The 13,214-nt window shown below is 46.6% G+C and overlaps 1 protein-coding gene across 1 annotated transcript in view; it reads right to left on the reverse strand.

The window, feature by feature from the left end:
* The window catches only part of FRMPD2 (FERM and PDZ domain containing 2), a 65,804-nt gene that overhangs the window by 11,731 nt on the left and 40,859 nt on the right, over window positions 1-13,214 (reverse strand). Inside the window, exons 17-24 of the mRNA XM_034775829.1 lie at window positions 11,171-11,278; window positions 10,942-11,058; window positions 9,265-9,500; window positions 7,336-7,440; window positions 5,425-5,518; window positions 4,854-4,939; window positions 4,536-4,683; window positions 2,490-2,704 (exon numbers count right to left, since the gene is read on the reverse strand). Of these exons, the coding sequence (XP_034631720.1) occupies window positions 2,490-2,704; window positions 4,536-4,683; window positions 4,854-4,939; window positions 5,425-5,518; window positions 7,336-7,440; window positions 9,265-9,500; window positions 10,942-11,058; window positions 11,171-11,278 (1,109 nt within the window). The remainder of the gene's footprint in view (window positions 1-2,489; window positions 2,705-4,535; window positions 4,684-4,853; window positions 4,940-5,424; window positions 5,519-7,335; window positions 7,441-9,264; window positions 9,501-10,941; window positions 11,059-11,170; window positions 11,279-13,214) is intronic.

Below are 13,214 nucleotides of genomic sequence, written 5' to 3' on the forward strand. Positions count from 1 at the left end.
ACAAACCGGGCTTACCCTGGAGGGCCACGGGCCAAAGGTTGCCGATCCCTGGGATAGGGGAAATGGGGGCCCAGCATGCGGATCCCCTGGGCAGCAGCTGGGGCTCCCCTGTTAAGCAGGCCCATCAAACCCTCACCCTGACAAGCCCCACCTCCTCTGCATCTGTACCACCCCGATAAGCCCCCCCCAGACACCCAATCACCTACACCTAGACCCCCACCCAAATGAACCCCACCTCCCCTGCACCCAGACTCTCCCTCCTCCCGCCCCCCCGCTGAGCTCCAACCACTTTCAGTTGGTCCCCCCTGCAGACTCCCATTGCCCCTGGACCTGGCACCTCCCTGTGCATCCTGATCCCCTACTGAGCTGCCTGCACCCAGACTGCCCCCCACAGAACTCTCTTACCCCCATCTGGATACCCCCACACTAAGTCCCTCCGCACCTGGATCCTGCTGCCGGGCTGAGCCTCCCTGCCCACATCTGGTGTGCCTGGTGCAAAAGGGGCGGAGCCCCAGGTGTTTCTGTGGCAGGCATGGCCTTTGTTCTGTGTCAGGGTCAGGTTCAGCCTCACTGGGGGTTGGGGAGGCTGCAGGGTGATCTCCCACCTCCATGCAGACAGTGGCCTGTGCTCCCCACTGCCATGGTGGAGCTTCCACATTTATTTATCGTAAAAAAAAAAATCAGAATTTTAAAATATTATGCACAGAATTTGATGCAGAATTCTCTCAGGAATATGGGGCGCTGTACAGCTGTGATGGTGGGACTGTGAAGGGGGTGCTGGACAGTAGGGGATCTGTGAGTGGGGGAGCTGGGCAGGGGGTATGGTGTGCAGGGTGCTGTGCAGTTGTGGTTGGAGGTCAGCAAGAAGGGTCTCTAGGCAAGGGGTGCTGGGCATAGGGATCTGTGGGGGAAGTCTCTGGGTGAGGGGGTGCTGGCATAAGGGCAGGGGGCAGTGTGGAAGGGGCACACTGGCAGCACAGGACTGGGTGGGCCAGTGTGCATCTAGCACTTGTGGGTTTGTAAACAGTGCCCTTGTGCTGGGCTGAGTGGGGCTGCTCCCGCTGTGCTGAGCCTCATTGCCCCCAACCGGTCCCTCACTCTGCAGACCGCCCCCCATCACATGCCCTATTTCCCCAATGGGGGGCCCACAAATATGTTTGGTGCCAGGCTCACAAAAAGTTAATCCGGCCCTAACTGGAAGAGCCATGGAAGAGGCTTTAAAGTGTGATTCTACCGTGTAATATGGCAGCTGGGGTTCTATATTCCCTGGGTGTCACTGATTTCCAGGTCAGAGCATCCCTGTTTGCCAATCAAACTATGTTTTTTCCTACAGCCAGCTGTGCAAACTCAGCTAGGATCTGAGAGTCAAGCTGGGCTCTCTCTATCTTGGCCATCAGTAGTGGCAGGGAAGATTGGGTAGGCCATATTACGTTCACTACCTTCTGTTTATGCCCTCAGTGATGTCAGTGTTAACCCACTTGGCCTTCCTCAAGTGTCACTGGAGGACTAATTTGGCCTGCAAACCCTTGCTTATGGCGATGATGCAAAATGAGCTTGACTTTCCAATCCCAGCTGGCTGTTTTCAAACCATACTTTTAAATGTCACTTGAGCAGATCTGAACTTGAAACCAGTGCCACATGGTGAATACGGAACTCTATGGTGTCATTTATACAAGGTCATTTTTTAACATAGCACCCGAGTAAAACAATAATATACAGTTATATAGCTCCCTTCATCAGAGAAGCTCAAAGGAGGTCAATAGTGTATTATTATCTTTATTTTACAGATGGGAAAACCACTGCATGGAAAATGTAAGTGACTTGTTAATGTTCACATAAAGTATCAATGGAAGAATTGGGTATAGAATGCAAGTCTTCTAATGCCCTGTCTCTTGCTCTAACCATTTAATCACACTGCTATGCATCAATAAGAGAGTTACATAACATTACCCATCACCCCTGTTCAGCAATAGGCATCCTCATTAACCATGGTTTTATTCATGTAGATCTATCAGATGATTTCACAAGGAAAGAAAATATTATATTTTGAAAAATAAACAGTAAAGATAGAACTTTGAGCCAAATCCAAACCTATTGGTGTAAATCTGGAGTAATTCTCATTCAAGACAAAGGAGTTACTCCAACTTTATACCTTTATACCAGAATCTGGCACATGGTATTTAGCATGACATTATAAAACACACGTGAATCCGAGGGGAAAGTGTGTCAACTCATGTATCTAAAAGCAACACAGACTGCAACTAATTAAGTAACTGGCGTGTGTTTGCCAATAGATTTTGTATGTCAATAGTGGAGAGCAAGGAAATTAAATAGTGAAGGAAATTCTGCATTACAATTTTATCCAAACTCAGTAGAGTGCTTCTTGTATTGAGCCCTTTGGGCAAGAATAAAATAGTGGGGTGAAACTTCATTTACACTTAATTAATATGTTACACAGCGGGAGGCCCATTCAGAGCCCTGCTTGGTACCTGATACGAGAGTCCTTGAATAGGTTTCTCATTAACAGCTAAAATGACATCTCCGACTTCAATCTCTCCATTCTCTTCAGCTGGCTGCCCTGGAAACAGTCTTTTGATCCTCACAATCTCTCCTCCGAGGTGTTCGCAAGCCTCTCTTTCCATCTGCAGAAAACTGAAGCCGAGGCCTCCGGAGTTCTTCGTCAGCTTGACTTCAAACGTATTATCTGTTCAAAGGGGGGGACAGGAACCTGAGCGTGCTCCACAGCGCACGCATCCCATAAAGTGCCGTTCAGCTCTGAAAAGTGCCTATATAAAAACGATGCCCTCTGCCTCAGCAGATCTGCTCCTGGTTTGCAGCAGAGGCAGCCTGCTGTCAGTAATGACCAAAATAACATTTGTATTCCTTTCAACTCCTGTGAGCTCTGTAGTGTTGACTCAGTTCAGAGGGTCTGAGCTGCATTCTGTTCCACCATGTGCAACCCCAGGTATAGTAAACCCTAATTGTGTATGCCCACTGATTGAGAGGAACATTGCCTTGGGGCAGATGAGGACAGAATCTGCACTTGGTCTGGACTCCCTGTAAATACTTCGCAGACACCAGATGTGATTTATAGTATATTTACTGAGCCTAATTCAGATGTCACTCGCACCAGCATCAGTCAGGAGTAAGGGGGGGCCACTAGAGTAAATCTAGGGTCGTGCAGAGCAGAATCAGACCTGTTGTTTTCTTCCAGGCTAGACAGAGGGACATGCCCTTCTCCCAAATATATAGGGCTAAATCCTGGCTTTTGTCTCAAGAGGGGTGCTGGGAAGGAGGTGAAGGAGCTGGAGGGTGGGGGCACCCTGCAGACTGAGTGCTTCTGGGGGAACTGAGAGGGGGACCTGCTAGACCTGGGTGGGCAAACTACGGCCCGTGGGCTGGATCCGGCCCACGAGCCGTTTTAAGTCGGCCCACGAGCTTCCGCTGGTGCGCCGGATTGGGGCCGCACCATGTGGCCTGGCCCCGCTCCAGTGCTTCAGCTGGGGCGCTGGGTCTGGGCTGCACCACCTGGCTCCTGGAAGCTGTGGCATGGCCCTGCTCCGAAGGTCAGGGGCCGCTCAACACCTGGAGAAGGGACATGCCACTGCTTCCGGGAGCCGCTTGAGGTAAGCGCCGCTCGGAGCCTGCACCCCTAAGCCTCTCCCCACGCCCCAACCCCATGCCCCAGCCCTGATCCCCTCCCGCTCTCCAAACCCCTCAATCCCAGCATGGAGCACCCTCCTACACCCCAAACTGCTCATCCCCAGCCCCACCCCAGAGCCTACACCCCCAACCAGAGCCCTCCCACACCCCAGCCCCAATTTTGTGAGCATTCATGGTCCACCATACAATTTCTATTCCCCGATGTGGCCCTCAGGCCAAAAAGTTTGCCAATCCCTGTGCTAGACCATCAAAGAAGGGCAGTCTCTTTAGCTCTGGTTTCCTGGCAGGGTAAGTGCATCATAGGCCACACCCCTGCCCCAGGCACTCCTCCTTTAGCAAGAGTGACATGGCCACTCTTCTCGTGCTCATGGCAGTGTCTGGCTGCCCCTGGCATGAGGATGCGGTGGAGGAGGAGAAAGGGGCTGTTTGCCCCATCCTGACTAGTGCACCCCTGCACAGGGAACCATTATTCATCCCTTGATCAATTAACTGTGCATATGTAGTGCTTCAGCCAGGGATAAAGCAAAAAGTGCCACTCACAATACCTGCCAGGCCTGATTTTGCTCTTGCGTACACCAGGAGTCACTCTACTACTGACCTCAGTAGGGTTACACTGGTGTAAATTAGCTGGTGTATCCGAGTTGCAACACAAAATGCTTCAGAAATAACAAATTCATTTAAAATCATGGCACTATCATCACCTGTTATGCTTCTATTTATTCAATATGTAGTTACACTGTATAATCCGCAGGAAATATTCTGGCATATATTTTTGTGACCAGGGCAAATATCATATGATTTTCCATTCACTTCTTACAGAACGAATGAGTAAGTGGGAGGAAGACCCCCCGAGTGCCTTTATCATCGCTCACCGTCTGTTGCAAAGGAGTAGCCGTTGGGACCAGCTGACAAGGGCGTTGCCAAGGAAACGATCACAGATTTCTCCTCCGTTCTGTCTTTAGCAGCTGGACACGGCTCTGCAGATTTGTGACGTCCCCTTTCTAGAAGCAGCCTGACAACCTAGCAAGATGATGGACAAGTTCCCCTGACACTCTGCATAGTCAGCATCCGCTTTTCATTTCTCTCCAACCAACAGAGCAGAAAATAAATGTTCCTGGGCCCAGTTCTGCCACCCAGACTCACATGAAGTAGCCCCTTGCTCCATCATTGAGATCTCCCCTTCTACAAACCTGGCCAGATTTCTTCAGGCATTCCACAGCCTGCTTGTGCGTGATGCCACAGAGGCTGATCCTGTCCACCTCCAGCAGCCGATCACCTGAGGCAGACAACAATCGGGGCAAGTCGCTTTGGCGTTTTAATCTAACAGGAATGAGCTACTAGCACTTTGCCAATTGTGACTGATCTTGGTGAGTTAGGCTTTACAACTGTATACCGTTACTGCTGTGTTTGCAGTATTTCCTAGATAGCTCTTGTAATGAGAGACCCTTCAGATTATGCACTGATGTGATCTAGTTACCAATGCAACACTGAAAGATGTTCACGAGTGGAGTCACTGAACATATATTTGAGAACCATTGGTCAGATGTGTGGTTATGTAGAGTTCCCTAATCTGCAAAAGGACACCAGGTATTGCCAGTGTGAGCTACAGGGACTGCATATTCTGAATCCCAGACAGCTGGAAGTTAATAGTTGTCTGCCCCTCCAACTTGTAACTGTTAACACATTTCAAAGACCCCTAGAGAGAATGCAGAGCCAAACATTTAATTCTGCAGTGCAGAATTGCACTGTCAAATGTCCTACCTTTTTTTATTTGTCCATCCTTATCAGCTGGTCCTCTGGGGATAACTGACTTCACGTATATTCCACCATCACGCACGCTAGTGTTGATCCCACCCTGCAAATATTCACCCACCATTTACATTAGTGCCTTAGCATGATTTTCTCTTCCCTTGGTAAAATCAAAGCCATATTTTGATGTGTCGCCAAGCAAATTCTGAACAGAGTTTTTCAGAAATCAACAACGGCTTCAGAAATTACATATTTTTAAAATGGGGGTGGGGTGGACTGGAAAAAGATACTACTCCCCCACTTTGTACCTCATTTGTAACATGCTCCTCAAAGCAACAGCCATGTCTTATTCTCTCTCTAAAGCACTGTGCAGATCGATAAGGCTACACACAATTATTTAATCATATTCATTCATAAACACTCCCCATGCCATTGGGAATGTGGTTACATCTCAAAGCCTGCTAACAGCCCCAACTCCATAAATCTGTGCAATGCACTCAATGGCTATTAATGTTTCAGAGGAGATATAAAAACAAGGTTGTGACTCCTGACCACTTGGAGCCATTCACAATCCTACGGCACTTTCCCCAAGAATAGAAATGTTAGTCCCCAGGCCTTGGGCAAATTCCAAATTCACTTAATTCCATTCTGCCAAACCGCATCTCCAGGCAATTTCAAGTGGACAAGACTGGACGCCTTTCTGGAAGATATACTTTAGCCACAAGTTATTGGGCTCACTAAGTATCGAAGCCATAGGATGGGATTCTCTGGCCTGTGTTACACATAGGTCAGACTGGATGATCGCAGCAGTGGCGGATTAGCCACTGGGTCAACAGGGCCCATACCTAGGGACCCCAGCCAACTGGGGCACCCCCACGACCTGACCCGCTCTGCCCACCTGGCACTCCTGCCGGGGAGCAGGGTGGGGGCGTTCCTGCCAGGGAGTGGGGTAAGCCTCCGCATCCTGATCCCACTCCCCGACAGGAGTGCCAGGCAGGGGGTGGGCCTAACCCCAATCCCATTTTGCCCATCAGGAGTGCTGGGAGGAAGGGAGGGGACTGCAGGCAGAAGAGGTGGGGTAGAGCCTCCACTTGCTTTGGCCCAGGGCCCCACAAACCCCTAATCTGCCTCTGCATCAGAGTGGTCCCTTCTGGCCTTAAACTCTATGAAATCTATGACACACTATTAAATGGCTGTTGCTTTCCACCCCAGTGGCAACTGCTTTCGGTGGCGGGTGAAGTGATCCTGGATCTATAGGGACGATCGATTAATTCCCCTGATGCAGTAGGGGGTGTTATCGCCCAGTGAAATAATATGCAGCATTGCCATTTCTGCCCACCCTGGCACCTCTGAACTAGGGAAGGAAACATTACGTTCCCACTGAGACCCCATGGTAGCCTCTCTAATAGATGCTGTCTAGGGAATACACCTCTACCTCGATATAACGCTGTCCTCGGGAGCCAAAAAATCTTACTGCATTATAGATGAAACCGTGTTATATCAAACTTGCTTTGATCCACCGGAGTCCACAGCCCCATGTTATATCGGGTCGCATTATATCGGGGTAGAGGTGTACTCTGAATTGGTGCATTTCCCAGATGCATTGGCCAGGCCTCCCTGGCATACCCTGACACTTTCAAGTCTCCAGCTGCATTAGGGTTTCATAGTGCTTATGCTGCTGTAACCTTTATCCAGGCTGACTTTCTACCACTGCAGCTCCTCAGCCCGGGTTCTGATGGTGGGAATCAGGATGACTAGAACTCATGGTTTATAATCACTTCATCAAGCACTGGGATCTCAGGCTGAAATTCCTGTGCTGGGTATCGCAATCAGTTCATCTTCCTTGAGAGCCACACTTTGCAATGTGTACCGAGTAATGTCACAGTGTTAAGGATGCATTGTAAGATCAACAATTATACTTGCAGTCACACTGATTCCAAGAGTCCCGTCTTCTTTAACCAACTCCACAGAATAGATTTCATCTGAATTGCTTTCGGCAGATGGTGGAAAGTGAGAGGAGTTGGCTTCCTGTCTCAAAATATAAACACTAATGAGACTGTTATACGGGAAATCAAGAAAAATATTCCAGCAGAAATAAAGGGCTCAATCATGCTCTCATTTACGCCAGAGTAAATCCAGAGTAACTAACACCACTTATATCTACAGCATTCCTCCAAATTTACACCAGCGTCACTCACAGAAGAATGTGGCTCAAAACACGCTGCAGACAGATGGGGAGGTCAGTCAAGGCTAGACCCATAAGATTTTCTCTCTGGTTTTCTAGAACTGGTTGAAATTTTCTGCAAAAACGTCTATCAAAATTGTGATATTTTCACAGAAAAAATAGGGAAAAAAACCCCAACAATGCAACCTTTTCCCCCAATTTTTGACCAGCTCTAGACTTGGCCAATATTTCCCAGTTTCAAAATTTTGACAAACAAAATCAGAAGATTTTTAAGCAAAATTTTCCCTTAATATTTTCCCCTCATTTTTTGACCCAGGGCCAATGGGAAGAAAGCACAAGGGGTGCATAGGTTTTACAAGGATCCCCTGTGTCAGATATATGCACAAGAGTGCACTGAGGGGTGGCATGTGAGGTGTCTGCTGAGAGCCAGTAGCCCACTGGTCATCATAATCATTGCAAAATGTATGTATGGGTAATATATGTATCTATAATGAAAATATGTTCTCAAGGTCTTGAAGTTAAGGCAGGTCACCAGGAGGTGATGTACCGTGGAAATGTTTCTTTCAGACAGGAGGTAACAGACACCTGTCTCTCTGCCTGTTCACTTGCGTATTGTATGCTTCATAATGTATGCCTATTTGCATACTGAGCAAGTGATGAAATGAGAGATTGTGAAATTGACAAGACGACACAAACAGCAGCGGGTGTTTCCTATTTATGAATAAAGACAAAGGATTGTTCTTGTATATCTTGGAGTGTAAGGAATCACACTGAATCCTTCAGCTAGGAGGCAAGCCGACAGCATGTCTGTCTCCTGAAAGCGGGGGGTCACAGCCAAACCTGGCTCTAAAACGCTGCAAGGATTTTGGGTGAACAATACTCTATCAGACATGAGAATATCTTGTTAATTAAATCTAGGCTCTAGAACGTGTGTTATGATTTTGGTTTATATGTAACCATTTGTTTCTAATACGTCTACTGTTATTACTTGAATCTCCGCGCTTTGTTGAAGAAACTTATACTTGATTTCACTATAAACATATATAAGTTCTGCGTGTTAAGTGGAGCGGTGATCTGAGGTGGAACTGGTAACCTGGGGTGTATTGTTCCTTTGGAAGCAGCAAATCTGCAAATATGAGTGTGCAGTGGACCTGGAGTTGGACACTTCAGGGAGCTGCTCGGCAGGCTAGAGCATTGAAGTGTGCTTATCGCTAACCTGCAGAGTAACAGCAGGGCCTATGAGAGGAGTGGTTGTGTTGCCTGTAGCCGGTGAAGTCAGGGATTTGACCCATGGCAGGCAAAGACAGGGCTTCCTCATGCTAAGGGCAAGTGGTAGCGAGGTGCCTCACAACTCTGGGTACCCCTGGGAAGTGTCATAGTAGAACAAGAAGGAATCAGCTTAATTTGCACAAGAAAAATTTAGGTTACGTGTTAGGAAAACTTCCTAACTATAAGGCTTGCTAAGCACTGGCACAGGTCACCTAAGGAAGTTGTGGAATCACTAACATCAGAGGTTATTAAGAACAAGTTAGAAAAACACCTGTCAGAGATGATCTAGGTTTACTTAATCCTGCCTTTGTGCAGGGGGATGGATCCTTCCACTAACATTTCTATGATTCTTTATTTGACGTAGTGTCACAGCTGAGCAATATCAAAACTGTGGTTACCTCAATATCCAGGCTGTCAACTGAAAGAACAGGAATCTTGGGACCCAATTTTGGTGCTAAATTCCAAGAAAGAACCTTCTCAAGTTCATCTGTATTCATGTCTACTTCTTTGGAAGGTGCTGTATGACAGTCTTGAATCCTTTTTCTTCCACTGTCTGCACAAGAGATCTCAGACCCACTAGTGCTGTTTTTTCTTGACAAATTCTTCTCCTCATTCAGTCCTTCTTCAGATATGTCTATGAAACCAGACCAAAAACAAACATTGCCAACTGCAAAAATCTGGAGAGAAAGACATTATTATATATTGGCACAGGAGGAGTAGATAACTTCAATAGTGGCTTGGTCCTGACATCTCAATGAGATCTACAAAACAAGCCAAGTTTGAGTAATATTGATACAGCCATTGTGGAGATAAGCATTTCTGCTTAGAAAATGTGGGGCAAGTGTATTCATTTCACCCTTGCAGGACTCAAAAATTTCAGAGAATATTTTGCTGAAACTTTAAATAGAATAAACCTTGTCCTTGCACTAAAATGGAGCATGGAAACTTTTAGTACAAAAAGAACTTTAAAGAAACTATTAGCTCCTGAAAGGGGCAAGAGTGGATGGGATTTATGAAGGAAATCACATTTCAGTCTGAATTATTTTGATTGATAATGCAACTGCTTTAACAATCTATAAACATTTCTTACCCATATCATCTTTTTTGATACAATCAATCACTATTTATTAAATACTGTAGTTTCTGAAGGTAAGCACCTTTTCTTAACCAATGCAGAACATCTTTAGGATTTTATGATTTTACATGTCCAAAATGTCATCGTAGTTGGGTTTTTTTCCCACTTTTGAGTGAACTGATTGCTGGTCTGACAGCCCCGGGGACTGAATCTCCTTATAGCCACAGAACAGGTAAAGCCCAAGCCAGTAGCAACTGTGTAAGCTTTACAACAGTACCCTTCCAATGTGCCTCAATACGGCCCTAGAGGGAGCACCAAGAGTGGATTAAGAGAGGAACTTTCTCCTCATCTCTATTCAGGCTCTTATACTGTGCCCTTCACCTTGGCATATGAGCTCCTGAGTACCTGGACGCTGGGATCTAGGCCTGATACAGCAGTTACTCTATGAGACATCAAGACCCTATGGGAATGCTGAGAGAGAAAGATCCATTAGATGGAGGAGGGCCAAAGAAGATGAGTCAGAGAGCTGGAGGATGTCTAAGGTATCTATGGGGGGACTGATGTTTTCTGGGAATGCAAAGTATGGTGCATTTGGGCCCTGGTTAGTTTTAATCTGCCGTTTGTAACCAACTCTATGAGCCCAGACTCAACGGCACATTCATTTCTTGGCCACTTGTGAGGGGCGGTTTGCGAGGTGTACACCCGCTGACTAAGAACTGGACAGTGGGGTCAATCCTGAATTCATAGAAGTCAACAGCCAAGTTCCCATTGACTCTTGTGGTGCTGGCTCAGGTCCTTAGAGCATCAGCTCATTTCACAATGACTGCTGGACAGCTGTACAGGGTATCTACTTGCAGTCACATGCACTCACTACCAACCTGGGCTGAATTATAACCTGCAGTTTAGAGGCAAAAGCCTCCAAAGGTATCCCATTACCAGTGCCCTGAGCCAACCACTCCCATGGCCCATAAAACCATTCACCTCCCAAGCCTTATTGTACCTTTGGGTTGAGAGATGATCAGTTCCACGTCATCAGGAGAATTCTGTATAATTTTAACCGCAGTATTAAAAGAAACACCCTCGAGGCTAACATTATTCACGGAGATGAGTCGTCCCCCTAAGAACAGGATTAAAACAAAACACATCAGGATGGGGGAAAATAAGGCCAGATCAGTCCATTTTAAACCATGAAAGCATTTGAATTCTAATTAAAAACTGGGGATGGTGACCTGGTTTGATATGTCCCGCTCTGTCTGCAGGTCCCCCGGGGATAATTGATGCGATAAATATTCCGAGGTCTAATTTCCCCACATTTTCTCCTCCAATAATTACAAAACCTGCAAAAATGAGATAGCATGAGAAGTTGGAAAAGCTGGTGCTAGAAAAATGAACCTTAGGAGAACAAAAGCATCTTTTCCATTGCCATAAGTTATCTACATACTCTGGGGAATGGAGCATTTTGATTTTGCCTCATCGAGGCCCTGGTTCGGGAAGCACTTCAGTTTGCATTTAACTTTAAGTATGCACTTTTTTTTTTCATAGATTCATATATTCTAAGGCCAGAAGGGACCGCTGTGATCATCCGGTCTGATCACCTGTATAACACAGGCCAGAGAACTGCCCCAAAATCATTCCTAGAACAGATCTTTTAGAAAAACAGCCAATCTCGATTTAAAATTTGTCAGTGATGGACATTGTTCCGATGGTTAATTACTCTCACCGTTAAAAACATACACCTTATTTCCAGTCTGAATTTGTCTAGCTTCAATTTCTAGCTGTTGACTCGTGTTAGACCTTTCTCTGTTAGACTGAAGAGCTGATTATTAAATATTTGTTCCCCACTGGACACAGCAGTTCCAGTAGCAGTTGAACCAGTGCAAAATACAGAGGTAAAATAATGTCTCGTCTCCTACTCAAGATTCCCCTGTTTATGCATCCCAGGACTGCATTAGCCCTTTTGGCCACAGTGTCACGCTGGGAGCTCATGTTCAGCTGATTATCCACCATAACTCTCAAATCTTTTTCAGAATTAACGCTTCCTAGGAAAGAGTCCCCCCACCTAGTTTGAGTATGGCCAATATTCGTTGTCCCTAGTGGTACACCTTTACATTTAGCTGTATTAAAACGCACAGTATTTGCTTGCATCCAGTTTACTAAGTGATCCAAATTGCTCTGTATCACTGACCCATCCTCTTCATATTCACCACTCCCTCAATTTTTGTGTCATCTGCAAACTTTATCAGTGATGATTTTATGTTTTCTTCTATGTCATTGATAAAGATGTTAAATAGCTTAGGGCCAAGAACCAATCCCTGGGGGACCCCACTGGAAACAGTCCCGTTCGATGATGATTCCCCATTTACAGTTACATTTTGAGACCTATCAGTTAGCCAGTGTTTAATCCACTTAATGTCTGCCATGTTAATTTGATATCGTTCTAGTTCTTTAATCAAAATGTCTGGCAGTACCAAGTCAAATACCTTACAGAAATCTATGTATATTACATCAACTCTATTATCTTTATCAATCAAACTTATGACCCACTGACTTTAGTGCAAATGCTTAGGTGCCCTTCCTGAATAGGGGTGCTTTCCTGAATCAGGGCCCTGAAGAGCCATGCTCCCAAGTCATAGAAGCCAGTGTTTCCCAAACCCATCAGTGGGTTGCAGGAAAAGTCCAGGTGGTTGTGCCTCCCTGGAGGTGTTCATCCTTCCCCTGTGCTCTCACTGCCCCTGCGCAGCAAGCAGCAGCATGGGGAATGGGATCCGTGCAGCGGCAGCCCAGAGGAAGCACCTCCAGGACATGCGCAGGATGGGGACAGATTACTGACTGCTGGCCCACTGGCTCCATCCATTTCCTCAGCGCTACTGCTGCTTCCTGGATCCAGCTCTCACTTCCTCTAGCAGCAGCATGGGGAGTGGGAGCAGGGCCACCGAAGAAGCAGACGGAGCCAGCAAGCAGCCAGTCAGCAGCCTGGTAGCGATTGCAGCCCCTTGGTATAGCTGGGAGTAAAACCCAGATCTCCTGAGTCCCAGGCCAGTGCTCTACCCACTAGACCACACAGCTGTGCTGTCTGGATCCAGATCAGACCTTTCACAAGATTCAAGTTTGTTTGGATCCAGGCTTTAGTTTTGGGCTTAGCTCTAAATAATAATTCTGTATACTTTAAGAACTCCCCACATGGATTGTCAGCTGGTTTTGAACCCAGAACTTTCAGTACAGATCTCTGTCATTTAAGACTTCAAAGAGTAACTGTGTTAGCTGTCTGCAGTA

The sequence above is a fragment of the Trachemys scripta genome, chromosome 7 (assembly GCF_013100865.1).
Source record: "Trachemys scripta elegans isolate TJP31775 chromosome 7, CAS_Tse_1.0, whole genome shotgun sequence".
Lineage (NCBI taxonomy): Eukaryota > Metazoa > Chordata > Testudines > Emydidae > Trachemys > Trachemys scripta.